This window comes from Colletotrichum truncatum (assembly GCF_014235925.2).
Source record: "Colletotrichum truncatum strain CMES1059 chromosome Unknown Contig_0010, whole genome shotgun sequence".
Taxonomy (NCBI): Eukaryota; Fungi; Ascomycota; class Sordariomycetes; order Glomerellales; family Glomerellaceae; genus Colletotrichum; species Colletotrichum truncatum.
This window is the reverse complement of record NW_027222407.1, coordinates 1,132,378-1,153,471: the sequence shown is the minus strand read 5'-3', so window position 1 is coordinate 1,153,471 and position 21,094 is coordinate 1,132,378. Positions and strand designations below refer to the sequence as shown.

The window sequence follows — 21,094 nt, the reverse complement described above, 5'->3', positions numbered from 1 at the left end:
CCAGCCAAATTTTTTTTTTTTTTACAAATCGTTGTCGTCGCCACCAGTGTCGGTTGCCTCCCCCTCTATCATCCTTTTAGCATCGTCACCTGGGGCCCTGGGCTGTGTACTGTTTTTGAAAGCCTGTCTGTCATCATCGCTTCACGGCTCACCTCGGCAGCCGTTTCCTCCACAATTAACCTTCTCTCCTCTCCTGGCGCGTGTTTGTTTCTTTTTATTATTCTCCCTGGACGTCGGCTCGCATTTGGGGGCCCGATTCGTCCCCTTCCCCGTCTATCTCCATTCGTCTCCATCTACATGCCCATCTCCATCTTCCGTGCTTTCCCAACGAGCAATATCGTATGCATGAGTGGCTCCGGTACTAACAAGGGCGTACGTCAGGACCCTGGCAAAAGAGCTGCGTCCTCTAGCAATTGAGTCCAGACCCTCCTGTTTGCTTTGACGTCCAGGAAACTGCGGCCAATACCTTACCAGTATCCAAGGCGTCCCAAGCTCAATACCACGGCCCGTAGTTTGAGGTACTGCGGTCCTATACAACTATTCGACGTTCGGTGTTGCAGTTTGTTTACAGTTTCCTCCGGTTGCTCAACCTCTTCACCTACCACCCAGGGCATGCCTGCTTTTTATTTTTATTGACGCCCCAACTAAGAGAGACTTAACCCAGCTACAGTATCTGTGGCAGCAACGGTACCGCTCCCAGCCCTCTCCACTCACGCAAATCAACCGGGACAGTGTGGAGTTGGCGCCTTGGTTCTTCGCCAAACCCGATACGCTCTCCTTTCACCACTGCACCTCCCCCCGCGCAAGACGAACCTACACCGGGGCGAATACTGGTCACTGCCTCCAACTAAACGGTACGGCACCAGCACCGCCGAACCCACCACACCCACTACAACTGCGCTACTGACGCGGTCCTCTCCTTGCTCGCGTATGTGGCTGTTGCCATTCACAGGCTTCCACTCGTCGTCACAATACTGGTCAATCTTTTGAGGTTAGTAGGTGCTGCCCCATCCTCGCCTTCTCATTTGTTTCTCTTTCTTGCTCAAGGAAAGTACTCCCCTTCCCCCTTCCCCTCAGCGAAGTGCTGCAAAAGGCAAGATGCGCTAAGGTGCTCTTGCCTGCCTTGGCTGCTGCCACCCAACCTTCTTCCCTGCCTTACACAAACTACCTACCTTACCTTCTTGTTCGCGCTATAGCTCCATATGGCAGTAGGCCTGGCAGCTCTTACTCCTTTTGTCAACCTTTGCCTACCTTTCAAGCGTGCCAGGTGTGCCTCTGTCCTCGGTACCTGCTTTTGTACTTCCTTCCATCATTCTCCTCCCACCCACTCGCCCTCCATCCCCTCCACTAGTCATCATCGTCACTACCTCTCAACCCGCCTTTTTGGCTGTTTGATTTATTTGGTCTTTTTTATCTTCGGCCATTGTCGTTAACTTCCTTCCTATCCTTTCCGATATAGACCCTTGGTTGGGCATCTTACACCTCATATCCCCTCGTCATAATTTGCTTGCTGGTGGACTTACCGTCGCTCGTTAAGAAAAAGAGAAAATTCCAGCGCCAGCAGCTACGTCTTGAGCATCAAGCAAAGTAAAAGAAAAAAAAAAAATCTCACAAGTACACACATAACAAAACCAAGCATCACCTGCCTCACAATCGCCTTCACTCTTCACTTTCAACGGCTACAGCCCGGTACTAACCCCGGCTTTCAATAGCTGTCTTGCCCACTGCGTCACGCTCGATCCATCTCCGAACCCGAGGTCCCTCTCCAGCGCTCTTCCCGGTCACAAGCATTTGTTCCTTGGTTCCCTCCCGTCTAAGGTCTCACTGTTACTAAGTCGGTCCAACTCTAGGACCAGCGCTGTTTTTCACGGCCTCGAGACTCCTCCAGTTCGCCGTCGCCGCCTCTGCGCCGCCTGTCCTGTTCTTGCCTCAGATCGGGGCACAGCCTGCTTCTGCTTTGCATTCAGAAGCCCACCAAGAAAGAAGGCCCCACCACAGTCCTCGACCGCCCAGTATCTGACAAGTCTTGACTCGATTGCCAGGGACTTCGGGTGGCTTTTCGCCACTGAGCAAGTCAGCCGACCCCACCACTACTCCAACTGAACAAGGCCCCTCTGTACCGCCCTGTCCTGCTGTGGGCTCAATCTGCACGCCCAGCACCACGAGCCTTTGGGAACGCACGCTTGCACGACACCCCCCCTAGTCTCAGCGCCGACCCCTACCTAACCCCGGCAAGACCTGGACCCAGAACCTTTTAGACGGGCGGGTAATCGCCTGCCAGGCCACTCGGCTTTCCAGTGACTGGTGTCCTGCTCCAACATCTTGGTCCCGAAACGAGATCTCGTGTCTTGTTCTTGTCTCTGTGTGGGCTCCCACTTCCCTTACGACGCTCCAGCTGCAGCTTGCCACGGGGACGACGCCGACTGTTGCGTCTGAAGCTCTCCACCTGTGGCATATTTGGCAATGGTGTGAGGTCAACAACTTACATCCCTCCGGATCATGAATTGTAAGTACCTTCACGCCTAGGCACCTCCACCACTTTCGCTACAATACTTCTTTGGCTCTTGCTTTTGCCTCGCGACGCTTTCCTTTTCTTTCCCTCTTTCTTTCCTACCTTCTCTCTCCCACGCAGGGGGGCCGCTTTCCCCTGTATTTGTTCTTTCTGACATCTGATTTCCTCGCCCTCAAATAGTTCACACCATGGTCGGTGTTGATACGCCGCCGCTGCCGATGCGGCTCGACAGCAGCAGCGACGATTTGACCCGCGCTTGCACCGATGGCTCTTGGTCCGCCTGCATACTCGATCGAACATTAATATCTTATCCTCTGGCCTTGCTGGTTGTTTTCATTGGCACAGCCGCCACATACACCATCGTGACGGCAAAAAAGGAAGAGGAGTTAAACGTGGAGGCAGATACTCTGGGGCCAGGCGGTAAGAGGCTGCCTATGACCAAAAAGAAGAGCCGCCGCGATGACGACGATACCGAACGCACACGGCTCGGCCCGGTTCTCTCTCCGATTGCGAAGACATGGCTGAAATGGATCACCCTTGCCGTGTTCTTCACTTTCATCGCCAATGGCGTCGCTCACATTAGCCATGTTGCGGAGGAATTGGAGAAGGCAGGATTACCCAAAGATGGCGTTGAGAGATGGGAGGAATCTCAGAGCATGGCCGTACGTAACCACACCATGCCTCCTCTCCTCACAGCGTCCGGCTAATTGGCAACAGGTTTACCTCATAGGCTCGCCGAATCTTTATCTTTACCTATTTATTACGCACCTGGAATGGCGTGATAGCCCAACGATATCCCACTTTCTAACCTGGGCTCTTGGTCTCGTTGGCGAGTTAACGATCTGCGTTTGCACCTTGATCAAAATCTTGGAGCCCCAATACGTCAAGACATCTCGTGGTCTTGAAGAGGTCTCGGCCTCCAAGTGGGATCTGGTTGATCTCATCATATACGTCATCCGCCTTGTTCTGATGATATTCCTCGTCGGTATTTACACCGCGGCCTGGCTTAAGAAGCCTCGTCACGAGGATGACAAGGTTGAAGAGCGCAGGTTGTCTGCGCGCGCTGAAGAGACTACCCCGCTACTTAATGGCCCCCGGACGTCGTACAGCAGCCAGTCTGGGCGGGATCCTAATGGACGATCAGTTCGCAACTCTCGGAACGGAAGCGTTGTCGGCAACACTAATGGCGTGGCAGAGAGCTCCACTGCTAAGGACTACCGAGAACCCGGTTTCTATCGACCAGAGAAGGCTCCTCACAAGACCTGGTGGGAATACATCCGAAGCTACAGGGTTTTCTTCGAGTATCAGTGGCCTAAAAATTCATCCAACCTCAAGCTGCTATACTGCATCTGCTGCGTCTTACTGCTTGCTCAGCGAGCCATCAATATTGCAGTACCTCTGGTCGTGGGTTGGCTCACTGACAAGCTGACCAGCGGCCAAGCTCCTTGGGCTATTCTGGCTCTTTTCATCTTGCTGCGACTCATGCAAGGCTCGGGAATGCTTCTGGATGCGCTCCGCGCTATCATATGGGTACCAATCTCACAAAACTCTTACAGAGCCCTTACGACGGCGGCTTTCGAGCATGTTCACTCTCTCAGCCTGGACTTTCATCTAGGGAAACGAACTGGTGAGGTTTTGTCTGCTCTCAACAAAGGCGCCTCAATCAACTCCTTCCTCGAGCAGGCGACTTTCTCCGTTTTGCCAATGATTATTGATCTTTTCATGGCCATTTCTGTCTTCTGCATCGTCTTCGACCCGACATATGGGGCCATTGTTAGTTGTCTGACATTTTGGTACCTTTTCCTTACGATACGCATGGCGCAGACTAGGGCCGACCAGCGTAGGATTATGTCGAATGCTGACAGGGAAGAGGAAGCCGTAAAGAATGACTCAATTACTAGCTATGAGACGGTCAAATACTTCAACGCCGAACAGAAGGAGTTCCAACGATACAGGGAGGCCATTCAATCATATCAAGATGCCGAGAGAAAGGTGACTTGGGGTGTTAACAGAATGAACGTCATCCAGGCCTGCGTCTTTATTCTCGGGTTCAGCGTGGTATTGGTCTTTGGTGCATACCAAGTAACCAGCCAGACAATGAGAGTTGGCAGCTTTGTTACTCTCATGACGTATCTCAACCAGTTGCAACAACCCTTGAACATATTTGGATCCTTCTATCGCACCATCCAACAGGCCATGATTTCGGGTGAGCGCCTGCTTGAACTTTTCAAGGTCAAACCTACTGTTGTCGATGCACCGGGTGCCCAGCCTTTGACAGATTGCAAGGGCAACATCAGATGGAAGAACGTCGCATTCAATTACGACCCAAAGAACAAGGCTTTGAAGGACCTCGATTTCGAGTGCAAGCCTGGCACAACCACTGCCTTCGTTGGAGAGTCTGGCGGTGGCAAGTCGACTGTCTTCCGCCTGATGTTCCGTTATTACAACACAACTTCCGGAAGCATCGAGATCGACGGACGAGATGTCAAGGACCTTACTATTGATTCGGTCAGGAAGTTTATCGGAGTAGTCCCCCAAGATACTACTCTTTTCAACGAGTCGCTCATGTACAACCTCAAGTACGCCAGGGAAGGTGTCACAGATGAGGAGGTATACGAGGCCTGCCGGGCTGCCAGCATTCACGACCGGATCATGTCATTCCCAGACCAGTACAATACCAAGGTCGGTGAGCGTGGTTTGAAGTTGAGTGGTGGTGAACGACAGCGGGTTGCGATTGCACGAACTATCATCAAGAACCCGAAAATCATCATGCTGGATGAAGCTACCTCGGCCCTTGATGCGCATACTGAACAACTCATTCAGGACAAGCTTGGGCATTTGGGTCAAGGCCGGACGCTGCTGGTCATAGCGTAAGTGATTTCGCCTTTATTTCTGTTACCAAATCGAATCTTGAAAGGTTAGCATGCTAACGCGGGAAATAGGCATCGGTTGTCTACCATTACACATGCTGACCAAATCATTGTCCTCAACAATGGAACCATTGCTGAAAAGGGCACCCATGAAGAGCTTGTTAATGCTAATGGACGATATGCTTCAATGTGGGAGAAGCAAGTGCAGGCAGAGCGTGCTGCAGAGAAGGCTCGCGTCGCCCATAGGAAGGCACAGAAACTCCTCAAGAAAGCCAATTTTGGCTCCAAGAAGCAGACGGACGGACATTCGGACGGATACACTAGTCTTGACTCTTCGACAATCCTGCCAGGCAGCTCAGGGGCCAACTCAAAAGCGAACACGACTGGCGAGGACTCATCTAGTGCTTCAAGCAGCAGCTCTGACGCAGATTCTGTCCACAGTGCTCACCACGACTCGGATCACTCAGAACATTCTGACCGAAACTAAACATGCCCTCAATCCCTACATTAGGCATGTCATAGGGCAAGATTCAGCAGGCGAAACACATTCGAGACATCCTGGACACTCGCACTCACGACGCTCTCTTGTCACTACTCATTCTATACTCTAATTTGCGGTTACTTCATCCTCTACCGCATATTTTCTTCACGAATACAACGAGGCACGCGCCTTTTACGAATCAGGTACCACGGATTAACGGCTTAAGATTGCATCAGACCGGCGACTTGGAGTTTGGAGTTACACACTCGATTTCTTTTTCTCTCTTTCTCTCCTTTTCATCTATGGGACCCCGTAAAACAAAAAGACCTGCACGAGTGGAATAAAAACAGCGGCCTCGAGAAATGGTCTCTTGGCCCGGCTCGGTTGGTTGGTTGGTTAGCAGGGGAGCATCACTCTCATACGTCAACATCCAAACACACACGATCCTTCTTCCAAGGCTGCGACTCGCTCAGCCTCTGCTTCATAATATGTCTTCTTAACATCGTCAAATGCGAATCGTCTTTTCAACCGGACACTGCATTTTTCGTTTATCGTCATCATCATACAGGGAGGGGATTGTCTTCCTTTAATCATGGGAATCATACAGCAAGAAATGCTTTCGATTATTACAGGGTCATCACCTGCTACCATGGGCAGGCTGTTTGACATCGCAACACGGATACCAGAGTCTTACATACCAGGATGGACCTTACTTTTCGATTTGGCGGTTGGAAGGGTTGGATTTCGGCAAAGGCATTGGTGAGCCTTTCGGGGAGGAAATGGAAGGAGGGTTGGCATTGGCATCTTTGAAATCCCATACACGCACGCAATGGGTGTAGGCTAGTGATTGAGTTTCTCCTCTCCCAAGTTGAGAGAGAACCACCGCAGCGCCTACTTTTTGCATTATATTTCATTTTCCGGATGAGACAGGGCAGACGAAGAGAAACAGGATGACGGTTAGGCATACCTTCGATTTTTTTCCCCCTCTTCCTTTTCCATGTTTCCTTTTATTGTGAGCGACGGCTACAAAATGATAGCTTCGCGGCTACGGTCCATAGACGGTGATTCGCGCGCAAGTAGACTTGCAGCGCCAGAGATGGCATTTGCTCAACTCAAAAGACCAGGCAATCAATCCATTTCATCTTGCTGCTCGAGAACTGATGTGAATAATTCTGGTGCAGCGTCGTTGAAGCCACTCAAAACGTCCAGAGGAGCAGTGCGTAGTGACACTGAACAATATCTAGGCAAAGAGAACCAATGACAGGTCAAGCGTACGGTCCAAAAGTTTACACAAAACAGATATTGTTATAGTCAATATCTCGGCTTCTTGCCATTGTCAACTATGTGGTATTGCAAAATAGACCGGTTCGTGTGTACACGGGGTAGCGGACTAGATGCTCTCTCTCTGTCTCTCTCTCTTTCTCCGACAAGGCCTAGCTTGCAGATTGTTTAGCCTAGCACATGCCTACCAGTAACGATTCTTTCGCTTTCTCTCTGTTTCCATCTATTTGAAGAAAGGACAATTGAAAACAGCTCCTGTGTACACCAAAATACATCCACCTCCGTCCCCAACTCTTCGTATTCTTTTAGCCGTATGCCCCCAGTCGCAAATCGGGAAATGGGACTGCGAGGCGTCTCACTCAGACACCACCATCGGATCCACCACCCTTGTTTCTGCATCTGTTGCATTCTAGAGTCCGATAAACACTCAGGTGTGTGTCCTGTCATGGGGTTGCCTTGAGTAGGATTCCTACTCAGATGCTGTGAGCGTAGGAAGTATGAGATGAGCAGGCGATTGGTGCACACGCGCGAGCAGTGTGAAGGGAGGCTTTGCCAGAGTGAGCGGAGGAGGGTGCGCCGTAATCGACCACAGACACACACCTGTCTCACATCGTCCACTTTCGCACTACCCACCATCAACGCCGCTGACACCTTTTCTTGGCGCCCTACTTCCTCAGCCACAGTCATGCATATTGCTCGTTCAGGCAATCCGAGGTCTTCCGCTGTCGCAAACCCGCAGGTAGCCGTCGTGCCTGATGTTGATGTTCTCATTGTGCGGCGACTAACTGATAGATTATTGCTTCTTGTATAGATGATACTAGCTGCCGACGGCACCCATCGTAGTAGTCGCCGAGCTCTTGGTATAGTACGCCGCAGTAAATGACTCTTTGCCCGTTTCGTATGTGTAGTCAGTGCGGTTGAACGGCACTATCCAAGCTCGTGTATCGTGATCGGAGCGTTCTGCACCTCACGTTTCGATAATTACTGGTTCCCCGCTTTACCATGATCCGGGAGGCTGACCAGTCATGATCTCCACTATATCGAACGGTTGCGTGTTTCGTTCTTGATATGCTTCATTCTTCCCTTCCTTTAATGCTGATCCATGTATAACTGCCCAGTATGCGAGAGCTAGCTTATGCAAGCGAATGACTTCATAAACACCAAACAACACCACACTTAATGCTTTTATGTCAATTCCTCGACAGAGGCCTCTCACCTCGCGTGGCCATTTACAGCTCTGGCCTTTGCTGCCGCACTGGTATTCACAGCCGTGGTGTGACCATTGGTCTTTCCTGCAGCCAGAGCCTTTTGCTGAGTTTCGTCTTCGGCATCCGTGCCCTCGGCCTCACTGCGATCGTCCTCAGCAATGTCGTACGCAAGAAAGCGGTAGGCAATGCGAAAGATGTGAAAGAGCCAGAAGAGGTTCAGGGCCTGCAGAGAAGCAAGGAGACCGAGGGTGATGTATTGGGAAAGCGTGCACTTATACTGCTGGGTGGCCCAGTTAAGCTCGAAGGGTCCGACGGTGGTATACTCAGTGAAAAGCGAAAGAATGATCTTGAGGTTGATGAAATGACGCAGGTATATCCAGACGCATACAAAGAAAAAAAAGTATGGCGCGACAATTGGCGAATCAATGTAGTTGAGCGTCTTCGAAGTCTGTTAAAATGTGTCAGCGACTTGCTATTCTTTTGGAAGCTCCTGGCTGCTATTCTTGGGACCAAAATTCCTTTGAGACTTACAGCAAGGAAGAAGTCACTGATATCGTGTGTAGTGTAGACTGCCAACCCCATGTAGGTAAAGTGGAAGCGATAGCTGAGTCCAATCAGAGCAAGACTGACGATATGGTGGCCGACCAGTTCCTTGTAATCCTTACGGGGCTTCTCCAGACCCAACAACAATACCAAGGCCTGTTGCGCCCAGTAGGCAGCTTGAAAGAGGTAGTAGAATTTGAAGCCGGCCTCATGCGTCATGTGCGGGAAGTCTTCGTACATTCCGCGGGTGCTAAAGTACCAAACTGGAGTCTTGCTCATGACATATAGACCGGCGGGACCGAGACAGCCAAAGTATATGGCAGTGTACATCTGCTCCATGAAGCGAGCCTGCTTTCCACGAGACCGTAGTCCGGCGGCGCGAGCTAGTGGCCTCAAGAGCTCTTGCATGATGAACTCACGGGTGAAGGTGAGGACAATGGTATAGAATGCCACGAAGGCAATGTCCCAAAGACCCTTGCCATATTGAGCAGGCGCATCAGGGTTTGCTGGGTCGGGGGATAGACGGTAGGAGAGGAAGATGAAGCGGGAGATAGGGTTCGATTCGGACGGATTTACGGCATAAAGGGCGGCAAAGATGGCAATGATGATGGCGGGAACAATGTATGTGTGTTTGATCATGGCCTGACGGAAACGAGAGAGGACGCCGCGTGCACGCCGGCGTTTGGAGATTCGTTTGGTAGGTTGGGACTGTAAGAGAGAGAAGGGTCATTAGTCGAGTCTAGAGGGGCCACTGAGAGAGAGTTGGAGGTCTGGATTGAGGGTAGAAGAATCGTGCTTGGGAAGAGATTATATAGAGGGGGCTATTACAGGCGGAATAGGGCTGTCCCCGGCAGTATAGCTTGCATATGCAGGACCAGTGTCACCGGCGCGGATGTCCTGACCGAAAGCGCTAGACTTCCGACGTCGTGTGCGAGGTGAGTTTGAAGTATGATGGTCGACGACGGAGTGCAATTGGTCGACAGATGTGTTGAGAAGAGGGAACGGTTCGGAGTCGGCCATTGTCGCAAATAGGCTGGCTGGGCAGCGTCGCGGTTCGTTTAGAGGACGGGCTTGGCTGACAAGTTGTCTTGAGATGAAGACGTGGAAGGGAGGGATGGGATGGGCAAGGGAAGCGGATTCAAGGAAGAGAGAACGTAAAGGACTGGAGATGGACGATGATTTTGAGTTTATGGAGGACTTTGGCGGGTGCTGCGGAGGAAGGCCGGACAAGGTCGGCGCGGATCCCAAAAAGGAGGTTTTTTTGCTCGTTGCAGCGCAGTAGAGGTCGAGATGGTCAGGGGGGCACGTTGTCGATCATGGAAGTTTGGGCAGAAAAGGGTAGGGCGAACGCGGTCTGCGGGTCTGTGGAGCACCTCAAAACAGAGCAGGCGCAACGAGGGGGGGAAGGGGAGTTCAGGTAGCGAGAATTTCAAGGTTACTCCCTGGATCTAGCATGTTTCGTCGTCAAATTCGTCTGACCGGTGGACCAGTCGTCTGTTTTCCTTCTGGCCCTGCCAACGGGGGTCCAAGAGCGAGTTTAGAGGTAAGGCCAGAAGCTGAGAGGGTAGAATTCGAGAGGCCCCTTACGAAGAGAAAAAAAATTGAAATTAAAGCAAACAAAAGAAGAAAACCGAAAGGGAAAAAAAAAAAAAAAGGCCAAGTAAAGGAGCCGTGGCCACAACGCACAGCGCGATGTGCCATTTGCCAGTTCTCTTCGGGAAGCCCCATGCTAACCAACTGTGACCACACACACACACCCTGCCCAACTTACCTCATCTTGCATTGCATGCTTCCATTAACCCCCCGCCGGCAAGGGGGAAAGATGCACTGTCACTCCTTGGGGAACTTGGCTGCGCTGTACCTGCGTGCCCTGTGTCACCGTCCGGACATGCCCGTTCTACCGGGGTCAACCCTCTGTAACGAACAACATGGCAACTCACAGCAGGCCTGTTCCCCGTTCATTTCTGCAGTTCAAAGACATGTAAGCAGACATGTCCCCGGTCCATCTGCTGGGTTTCACAAAGCTCAATTGCGTGTACCTTGTAACTGGCCTTTTTGAAGAAATGGGTCACCTTGGCCGTGCGATCGAGATCGAGATCGAAATCAGAAACTCCATGCAACTGTCCTCAACGGTCTTCGATGTCGTACTTAAAGAGTCGATATTCAACGTGTTGTTAACTCGGATCGCTGGTCGAAATCCATAATTTGCGGGGTTCCGAGTCAATAGAAGCACATAGCAAGGCTGTCTTGGTAGAGGAGCCATGCACGAGCAGACGTCTTGCTTTACAACTTGCAGCCCGATATACCTGTCATGTGATGTGGTTTTCTTGAAAGCACACCAAATGTGCCAGGCTTGAGAAACTTTGAACACTATGTCGTTGGGTCACTAAGAAGGATGATTGGAATTTCGGGCTCGACTCCGGCGCTTGACTGCTAATTCTCCACACCGTTTGCCATCCATGTACGTAGTCTTCGTCGACATTTGACCTAGAAGTGTCCCGTTCACCGCCAGAAACCGTTACTCCAGCATGCATGAACCAAGCAAGACCGACAAATGTCTGGACAGCAACCGTCACATTACTCGCTTCATCAGCACCTCATCGCGACCCAATCTACCTGACTTATACCCACCACCAAATCTTTTTTTTTTCTTTCTTTCCATCAACAAAAACTCTGACTAAGTAACCATTGAGAGCTGTCACTACTTCCATTGTCAGAGGTTGTAGGGACCTAAGGATGTTAGCAATTTGCTACGGCATGTCGGCGCTCTTGAGTGACGTTTGGCATTTGTAACAAGCAACGGCTTTTCCTCAGATCTCGGTTATCAACCCCACTGAGGAACCAACCAAGCTAACCAAAAGTCCCCGCCTGCCATGCCGCTCTCACATGCAACCCGCTTCCCACAGTGTCACCCCCGGCTACGGTACGCCACCGCTGTAAACCCATCCCGACTCCCTGGTAGCCCTTCCACAAGCCCCCCAAAACAATGTCGTCACCGTAGATCAGGGTCCGCCGATATAGCGCCCTCTACAGTCGGCCTTACCTGTCAGCAACGTCCAATTCCGGGACACACACAAACACACACACACACACACAGGCGCGCCTTCGTATTCTCACAACGTCCGACAAATCCGGCATCGACGTTCTCGAAACATGTTTACTACCGCCAAACTACCGCCAATCCCGAAACATTAAAAAAAAAAAAAACAGAGGGAGATTGGGCAGATACAAAAGATCTGTCGACTTGCTTTGGGCCAGATTTGGTTTTCGGAACACTCAGTCAGCAAAACGTAGTCTAAATGTCTACTGCTCGCCCCATCACCGTCCCTCGGACTTCGCAGTGCACCCCGGATGCCCTGGCCGCCGGCCACCGGCCACCGGCGCCGGCACTGCTGACATAGCAAGCGCAAACACGGAGTACCACTCTCACTAACTCGCCGCCAACCAGGACGACGGCCCCCAGACAATCGGTGACAGCCGGTCGATGACCTTTGCCTCCCGGAAGCGACGGAGGCCTATCACGCTTCTGCCCCCCCCCCGCCCGTCCCTCCATGACTAACTACCCATCTACCCAACACCCCAGCACATTCTCGGCATACCAGAGGCGAAATCTCCCATCATCACCACTGCGCTTACGAATTGAAGCCTTCAGCCACCATGAGGCAAAATAACCTCTAAAAGGGGGGGAGGGGAAGGGGAAGGGGGGGTGTGCATTGCGTCCGTGATAGAGAGCGGACTCGACCCAAAATCATCGCCAAGAGGCCAAGCCCAACCAGCGCGAAATATCTTTCTCACTCAGCCTCACGTAGCAATTACATCGCTCATCTACACGGTGAATATCGCCGTAATTAGGGTCCACACTGCGCGGCCCAATCTCAGAACACACACATACACTCACAAGGTGACAGACAGAGTATCTCATACCTCTCAACTGTAGGCTTCACTCACACACGCTGGGCATCAGCCACCCGTACCTTGGCAAAACTTCCCCCGAGCTTTTCAAAGCGGTTCATAAAAAAAATAAAAATAAAAAAAAAAGCTCCCACCGAGTCTCTAGTACCCTGGTCGTTCCTCAAGTGTCAACGCCCGCGTAGCCTAGGCCGCGAACGCCAAGGCGTCAGATGCAGACAACCCCCCACCAGCCCGAACGTTGTGCTCTCTCTCCTGAAAACCAGATACACTTTCATCGGCGTCGAGTGTTCCGAGATTGACTTTGCTAACCTTCGGTCCGATGTGTGACGTCGTTACCTACCGCTGCGATATGAGTGCGGAGGGAGTAGAATGTGCTTTAGAATTTGGCTGGTTCTCCCGATGGATTGGTTAGCCAAGCTGGTTGTGACGCGGAAAATCTTGAATCAGAATACTTGGATTTCCCGGACCAATCGCCCCCGGTTGCGTTGCAACGGCGTTACAAAGTGTGAGACGAGGACGTCCACGTCCACGTCCACGTCAGCTGTGCTTCAACTTTTAAACTACCCAGTGCCATCGTCTGTCAGTTATGTTATTGGCCACTCCAATACAATGTCCAGGGGGCCAGGGGGGAGGGGGCATCAAGTGACATTTGTTGCAAAGGTACTAGTGTTCTGCTGCAGCAGAAACGATCAAGTTTTGCACACGACAGCCATGGATCACGATATAGAGGAACGTAAAGCAGGTGAATGTTAACGGTTTTGAATCATTGACGCGACTGTCGCTTATCATCCTCTCACCACCTCATGCCCCCCCTTAAGACAGCACCTGGTATCTCCTCCCAATTCGTCTGTCCCCATCGCGACATGAGGCCTGCTAATTCCAGCACGCGATTTGCTTGCTCTCACTGAACTCATGATCCAAGTCAGCTTGGTCCTCCTCCTTGGAAGTGAAAAATTTCATCTTGCAACGCCCATCTCTAAGCCCGCGTCACCGGCTAGGCTGTCCTGTTTCCCAACATGTACATGTAGGGGCTCTTATCCCGGCCCCTTACTCATTATTCGCGGCGAGATTGTTTTATGTTTTGGTGTCCCGAGCCCCTCGGGGCATCCATCTCCCCATATACACATCGAGTCCGTACCATGTACTCCGCAATATACACCTAAAAAATCAAATCAAGGCTCGTACCGGAGCCTTCCATTTCCCCAAAGTTGATGATGCGCCGTCATGCGATATGATATATAAGAAATAAGCCACTGCGCCACGCTTGTCATAACCCAAACAGAAACACGCTCAGTCATCAGAGGGCCCGCTTCAAGCATTGGGCGGCGGTCCAAGGTCGTCTGCTGGCCGCCTGCCTTGTGGCACAATGGGCGACAGCTGGTCATACTCCTGAGGTTGAGCACGCACTCCGGGCCATAAAGGTGGTCGATTGAGTTGGGTGGTGGCTGGCTCGTCAGTCTGGCTAACACCGCGAGATAAGTGAGAAAAGTTGCTTGTCGTTCTTCCCAGTGCGCCTGTTGGGTGTGCAGCAAGCGCAACTCCGGTAGTCGGGGTGAGAGCCGAAGCATCGCTGGCGGTCCTAGTCAATCCTGCACGTTCAGGTGCTTCCTGACCGCCAGTTCGTTCCTCCTCCAAAAGCTGTGCCAGAGCGGCTCCTTGCCTGGGCGGTGCCGGAATGACTGTCACCGGTAAACTGTCCGTCTCAGGGGTTGGTCGCATCTTTTCTCTGATCTTCTCGGCCTGCGTCGCGGCAAAGTCCTCGAGGCGGGCTTTGAAATCCCATCTTCCGGCGTCGTCGTGGCCTCCACGAACCTCGGGCTTCGGCTCGGTATGGGCCATCACCTCTGCGGGAGGATCGCGTGCGTTAAGACGGAAGAATGGCTTACCAACCAAAGACCTCCATCCTTTCCTGTTCTGCATGTTCGGGTCTTCCTGGGCTTCCGTGTCAATCTCGACGGCTTTGTGGGTTGCTTGTCTGGGCACGGGTGCTGCCAGTGACGCGGCATCGTTATCAGAACTCGAGTCGCTTCTGGAGGATGTCGAGCTGCTCCTCGACATGGGTGCTGCGGCATTCCGCTGCGGTGATATTTGGTTAGGGCGCTGAGCAGCGGCTTCTGGTGTCCGTGACGTTGTTTCTGACGGCAGTTGGTATCTGACAGCATATACAGTACTGGCTGCGCTAGCCGTATCGGTTCGGCTCACGGGCGTTACGGCAGGAGCGGGTCGAAGTGGCAACATGGGCGGACGAAGAAGACCACCGATGGACTTTTGACCGTTTTGGGCGTTGTTCGCGGTAGAGTTGTTCTGATTGTTGTGATTGCCGCGGTACCTGTTCGCAATGGACGTCATGCCAGGCCAAAGGTTACCTCTGCCACCAGAGGGAGGACCTTGAGCGCCAGTACCACCACCTTCAGGCCCGTCCTGGCCGCCCTCGCCATCTCTGGGGCCGCCACGGTTCTTTCTCCGTCGAAGCCATGGGAATTCCGACGCAGATACCTCCAACATTTCGTCTCCGTCGAAGATCTCGCGTCCAAGAATGCCATCCTTCTTTTCTTCTCTTTCCAGCGCTTCAATCCGCTCCACCCATTCCCAAACAATGACACTGGCAGCTGCAGCACCAACCCAGCGAACGTAATCACCCCACCCGGTAAATTCAGGCTGTGCCATGTCCAATACAAAGAACACAACGGGTACGAGGATGGCGAAAAGGGAGAGGGTGGAGACCAGAATCATGTTCTTCATCAACGGATGATAAAAGGCGTAACGCTTCTTCATGAGCGAGTAATAAATGACCCACGCGGCATACAAGAGGCCGAGTGAGAGTTGAAATAGGTAGCTGAGGGCGGGAACGGCGTCGACGAAGCTTCGCGGACGGGCGTTTCCCTGGCTCCCGCTGGCGGGGAACTGGAAGCTGTTGAGGGCGCTGAAGATGAGGTTTAGGGTAATCAACGCGAATGCGGTCCACTTGATAATAACCTTTTCCCGCTGCCGTGGGAAGAGTCGGGTGAGAGTTTGGGCTTGTGCCAGCCACAAAAACGTGTCGGAGATGAGGCGAATCACCTTCAATTCGGTACCTTCCATAACCTCCAGTTGCAACTTTTTGGCGTCTTGAATTGACCATAGGTATTGCTCCTCGGCGACTTTGAAAGTATCGGCACTGGCGATCGTCAGAGAAATAGCCACGGTCACAGCGGCCACTTTTTGCAGCCATGGACGTCCACCGATGCTGATTCCATTCGAGGTTGCTCCACTGGTAAAGCCGCGTCGTCCGAGGTAGACGATTCCGCCGTCTAGGAAGGACCGGGGGGTAATGAAAAGCATGATAACAAGCATATATGCCGTCACGGTGGTGGCGGCGAGAGCGTAACAGACAGGGAAGATGGAGGCGTAGAACTCGTCGCGCATATCGCTGTATTGAACGGTGCCTCCGGACGAGGTTTCTTCGTGGTTGATTCCATTATTCGCAATGATGACGGGCGCAGCAGTCGCAAATTTGGCGGCGGCTGCCCCTAAAGAGGGCAGAGGACTCGCAGGTGAAGCGAAGTCCACCATGGTCGCGGCGCCAACTCGTCGGGTGCTTGTCGATTCGGAACAGAGCGGCCAGCCGCAGGCGAGGATCTAAGGAGGTTTCCTCTTATTCGCGAGCACTCGCCATCGAATGTACCATGCAAGTTGTCGAGATAATTCGCAGGTTCGATTAATGGGTTGGTTTGTCGGGGTTGTTGTCGAGGTCGGGGGAAGACGCGAGTTCGTGGGCTCGGTCGGGCGGACGGCTGCAGAGAGAGTCGAGGGCACGAGTCCGGGCGTTCCAGTTCCAGTTCAACACACAAAAAAAAATCGTTAGGGAATCGAGAGGTAGTTCGGGGGCCGAAGCATGGATTGAAGATTGTTGAAAAACTGCCCAGCAAATAGGTATAACAGTGACGACAGGTCGCGGTCAAGTTGTCGATACAACGGGGTCGAGTCACAGAGAATCGTCAGTTGGCCACACTGGAGAAAAAGGTTCCAAGAAGGCTTGCGTGTGGGGGATGTGGGAGCGATCGCAGGCTGGGCGCCGAGAGATTCTTAGGAGAGCAGAGAAAACGGGGGAAGAGGAAGGGCGAAAAAAGGAGAGCTGGGGGGGAAGGATGGGCGAGCGAGCACTATTTTGGGGGGTGTACAGAATGAAGGATAACGGGGAGTGGCGCGCTGTATTTTATTGCGCTTTGTTGAAATTGCTGGCCAAATCTGGCTGGATTTGCTCGCGGTGGAGTCGCAGGCCGTCTCGAAAGTGTTTTGGAATAGCAATTCGGGGGAAGCGGATGGATATGGGAGAATTGGGTAGAGAGAAACGACGCTACGCTGCTGGTTCTGCTGGTACTTGCTCGGTGTTGGTACTGGTGCTGGACTGGTGTGTACTACATGGTAGGTGGGTGCAGTGGTGTGTCTACCTGGACAGGGGTGGGGAGATAGTGTGAGGAGACGTGCTGCGCGAACATGGCGAAGCATACTGTGTTACGGTGGATAGGACACCGTGAAAAGCATAGTGCGAAAGGTTAGAACCACACCAGCTGCCACCCCCCTTTGGCCATGAGAGCTGGGGGGGAGCGGACAGTGATGAATGCTACGGTGTACAAGGCGGGCAACAGTGCCTGATACGTGATTTCAGTGGCAAGAGTTAACCTAGTATGGGTATTTTCCATCCCAAACGTACAGTTTACTGACAGAGCATTACTGTACGATCCCGAGTCAGAGGATCGGGATGTTCCCTAGGACGTCGCGATACAGCGCGATCATGTTGTGACAGCCTTGGCGGACCCGAGGGGTTTTGAAGAGATCTACAAGACCAAAAAGAAAAGTGCTCTCGCCGTTGAGGTTGACAAGATACAAAGCAAAATCCCCTATGCAATCAGGATGAGGTATGAGTTCTGCAGTCTACTCATCTGGATCGCAGTGCCGGTCGGTCACTCTTCCACATGCCCAACGTCGATCCCATGAAAGGAGCGCACGAAATAAACTCAACCAGTGCACACCGTAAGTGAGTGCGAAACGAGCAAGAGCAAGACGGCCCACCAAGGTCAAGGTTACGAGGTTTTGTTGGACCTCTCGTGCATCAAGATTGCAGCAGCGAGACGCACAACAGACGGACGGACTCTCAAGTCTGTCCCCTCATGCCACCTCAGGCTCACTCTTGCCCACACTGCGAAAGATGAGATGAGAGTCAGATACTGTCATTTCATTCCGGCCGAAATGCTTCGAGCAGCATTGACGACCTGTTGGCATCGTCGAGAGCATAACGTAGTCTCTTGGTAGTGCATACGTCAGGGTCAATCGTCATATTCCCACAACTTGTTCCTTGGGTCTATAAGCCCAAACAACTAGAAAGAAGGGCCCCTTACCGTTTCCGTTCTTCAGCGAACTCCAGGGACGTCCGGCTCATTGGCGGCGTAGAACGCCCACTGGCTGTCAGCCACCTGCAGTGAAATTGATGGGTCTTTGGGTCTTTGTGGGCGCTGTCATTACAATGATTACATGGCCCTTTAGTAGATTACGGGCACTACTCCGTAGGCGCTACCACTTTCAGTACGTATCGAGAATAGAGCAAGACACTGTACGCCCGACACTAGACCGGGCAGGCTGCATGGCTACCCCTCGCCGTTAGTGGTCGAAAAAGTGTGTCTTGCGTGTGCCCGCTGCAAGAAGGTTGGAAGCGGACGGTGCCCTGGATGCTGACTTTGCTAAGCCTCCCCGCTTGAGGGAAATACCCTGAAACGGAGACGGACGGTCGGGAATACATTTCAGATGGCCACCAGTCGTCCCTTAGATTCCGAGCGTTTTGTCTTGGCTCTTGAAACACGGAAGAAATGGAAAGAGTACGACCATTTTCAGTCGAATCCCCCCAAGTCCCCCTGTCGACGTAGATCTCCTCAGGGTTCGGCATGGTGGTGGTGGTAGCGGTAGTGATGCTACTGCTATCGGATCAAGTCTTCTAGCTTGCTTGTGTGCATAACAGGGAGCGATGAAGGGACAAAGAGCAGAGAGAAATAGAGTGGTGCGTGCCTGAGCCTGGAGGCCGGGCATCTACCCGACATTTTCCTTGTTCCGTTTAGTGTATAAGCTAGGGATCGGAAGGAGTTGCAAATGAATTTGGACGGTAATCGGAGAACGGTCAAAGTCGGGAATAGATAAACGCAATCATTGGCGCTGTAGAAGCACCGTAGCTGCCACTCTGCCCTGCCTCAGTTAGGTGTGGGTGCCCTGACCTGGAAAGGGAAATGATAAATGAGCTGTGGTTAGAAGGATTGCACACTGTACCTGGGGTGTCCAACACAGTGTTCGACATCAGACCCACCTCCAAATCGAGACTCGACCCGTGCCTCATATCTCCTCCAATCACCGGTGGCTTTCTGCGAAGAGTGGGTCCAGTTACAAGTGGATATGCCCGGGCTATCATCCCTAATAGGTTAATGCCAAAAACTGAAGGCAGGGGAGGAGAGGGGGGCTTGATGGAATTTACCCATGACCGGACCAGTCCGAGCAAAGGCCACCACTAACACGGCTCCCCTTCTTCTTCCTACTATAGTACAGTAGTGATTGATTGAGGTGAGGTTGCCGGTGCGAGCATCCTCTCTCGGAACTTACCTATATTCATATCCGGATGAGGGAGGAGAAGATGGCCGGGGTCGGGGCCAACGGCAGGCACTCATCGACGCAGGGTTCATGAGGAAGCTCACTGGGTCTTGCTCGTTCTTGAGAAAAGGCAAAATAAATGATAATTAGGGATTTGTTTTAAGTTGGGTTGAAGACAATCTATTGGCCATGGTACGATTGTGGTGGCTCAAATCGTCCCTTGGCCCACGTTGTTAAAGAGAAGTATCCAAGGTGCTGCTACTACGAAGTATACTTAGGCTCTAGAAGCCGGGCGTAGTCCAGTTGACCGATCGCCCAAAAACAAAAACCAAAAAACCTGCTGGCTCTTTAGATGAGTCGAGCTAGAGAACCAATGACCATTTTCTAAATTGATATGGGCTGCATCGAACCCCGCATTGTTGCGTGGTACAGAGTGGCAGGCGTAATGGTGTTGTGTCTGTTTTTATCCTCTAGCCTGACCTCTCAGGCAGGCATTTTCCTGCCTTCCCAATTTTTGAGCCTGCTTGAGGAAGCAACAACTACTATAGGTCCAATGTGCTTGGGAGTCCACTGGAAAGACGTGGCTTGTGCTCTTCCTTTCTCTGCCCAACTTTCCCTCCTTCCTCCCTTACCCATTACTCCAGGCCGTTTCCTCTGCCAGTTTCCCCAACCCAAGTCCCAGTCTTCCCACACCTGCCCGTCTTGGCTCTGTTCCTCTTGGCAAAGCTTATCGCTCGTGGCTTGCCAAAGTCTTGGCGATTTTCCTTCACATTTTCTTTGTTCCTTTCCTTCCCGTCCGCCCTTTCATTTGCCTGGGGCTTGGGCCGACCATCCTATAGCTCCCGTCCGACAGTAAAATGCCTGATTCCGACGAACTGTGCATCTGCACTTTTTCTGATGTATACACATGTTGTCATTGCCTCAGCTTCAGCATGGCATTTCGACAATCCAGATAGACGGAATGATCCAACAGGCCATCCCCATACTTTCCTCTGCTCATCCTTCTTGCGCCAACTCGCTTCGGTTTCTACGGCCCACGACCCGCTCCTATCCATCGCCCTCGCCAACTATCTCACTGCTAGTTTAGAAACCCCCCGACATCGTATCGGCCCATCCTTACATTTCCAACACATGACTTAGCTGTCGCTACCTGCCGGCTCCATGTGAGGCGACGTGGTTAAAGGTGAGGCAAGCGGCAAAGTCTCACCTCAACCCCAAGTCGGCCGACATGCGACATTTTGCCTGCACTGGCCAGCTGTTGCCACATGTGTCGTCTCAAACTAGTGCCAGTAAAGCCAGCGTTGGCATCTTTTAGGAAGCCCTCTGTACTGACAGTTTCACTATTGCCAGCTGGTTGGCATCGCCGGCGTGACATCTTTGGCTACCACCCTTGCGCCGGCGTTTTTTTTTTTTTATTCCAAACCCCCGGGACCTCCGTCACTCCCTTAGTCTTGTCTGGGCTTTGCGGCCTGTACGACTCTTGGGATCACCAAGGCCCCTTGGCTTACGACAAGCTTTCTCTCGATGCCATAACCCTGTCCTACTTCTATCTCAGGCTCGGCAAAACCCCCTCAAGAAATCGCCGAGTCTGCCTCATGTGGCACATCTTTAATACCCCTTTTGTGACCTTCCGTGTCGTAGTTGCCATCCATAACTTAAACGGGCGGGTCGTCCTGCC

General features: G+C 52.3%; 3 protein-coding genes across 3 annotated transcripts; 1 reads left to right on the top strand and 2 right to left on the bottom strand.

Moving 5' to 3' along the window:
- Nucleotides 1-2,700: 2,700 nt before the first annotated feature.
- CTRU02_213760 (heavy metal tolerance protein precursor) lies at nucleotides 2,701-5,869 on the top strand (the record flags this gene model as incomplete). The annotated part of the gene is made up of 3 exons (XM_036732916.2): nucleotides 2,701-3,174; nucleotides 3,230-5,382; nucleotides 5,455-5,869. 3 exons carry the CDS (start codon nucleotides 2,701-2,703, stop codon nucleotides 5,867-5,869), a joined length of 3,042 nt encoding a protein of 1,013 aa, XP_036575342.2.
- Nucleotides 5,870-8,356: 2,487 nt separating this feature from the next.
- Nucleotides 8,357-9,534, bottom strand: CTRU02_213759 (sphingosine n-acyltransferase lac1; the record flags this gene model as incomplete). Its single annotated transcript, XM_036732917.2, has 2 exons — nucleotides 8,357-8,800; nucleotides 8,884-9,534. The coding sequence occupies 2 exons, from the start codon at nucleotides 9,532-9,534 to the stop codon at nucleotides 8,357-8,359; spliced, it is 1,095 nt and encodes a 364-aa protein (XP_036575341.2).
- A 4,584-nt stretch (nucleotides 9,535-14,118) lies between these two features.
- CTRU02_213758 (ph-response regulator protein palh rim21) lies at nucleotides 14,119-16,359 on the bottom strand (the record flags this gene model as incomplete). The annotated part of the gene is made up of 1 exon (XM_036732915.1): nucleotides 14,119-16,359. The coding sequence occupies one exon, from the start codon at nucleotides 16,357-16,359 to the stop codon at nucleotides 14,119-14,121; it is 2,241 nt and encodes a 746-aa protein (XP_036575340.1).
- Nucleotides 16,360-21,094: the final 4,735 nt, after the last annotated feature.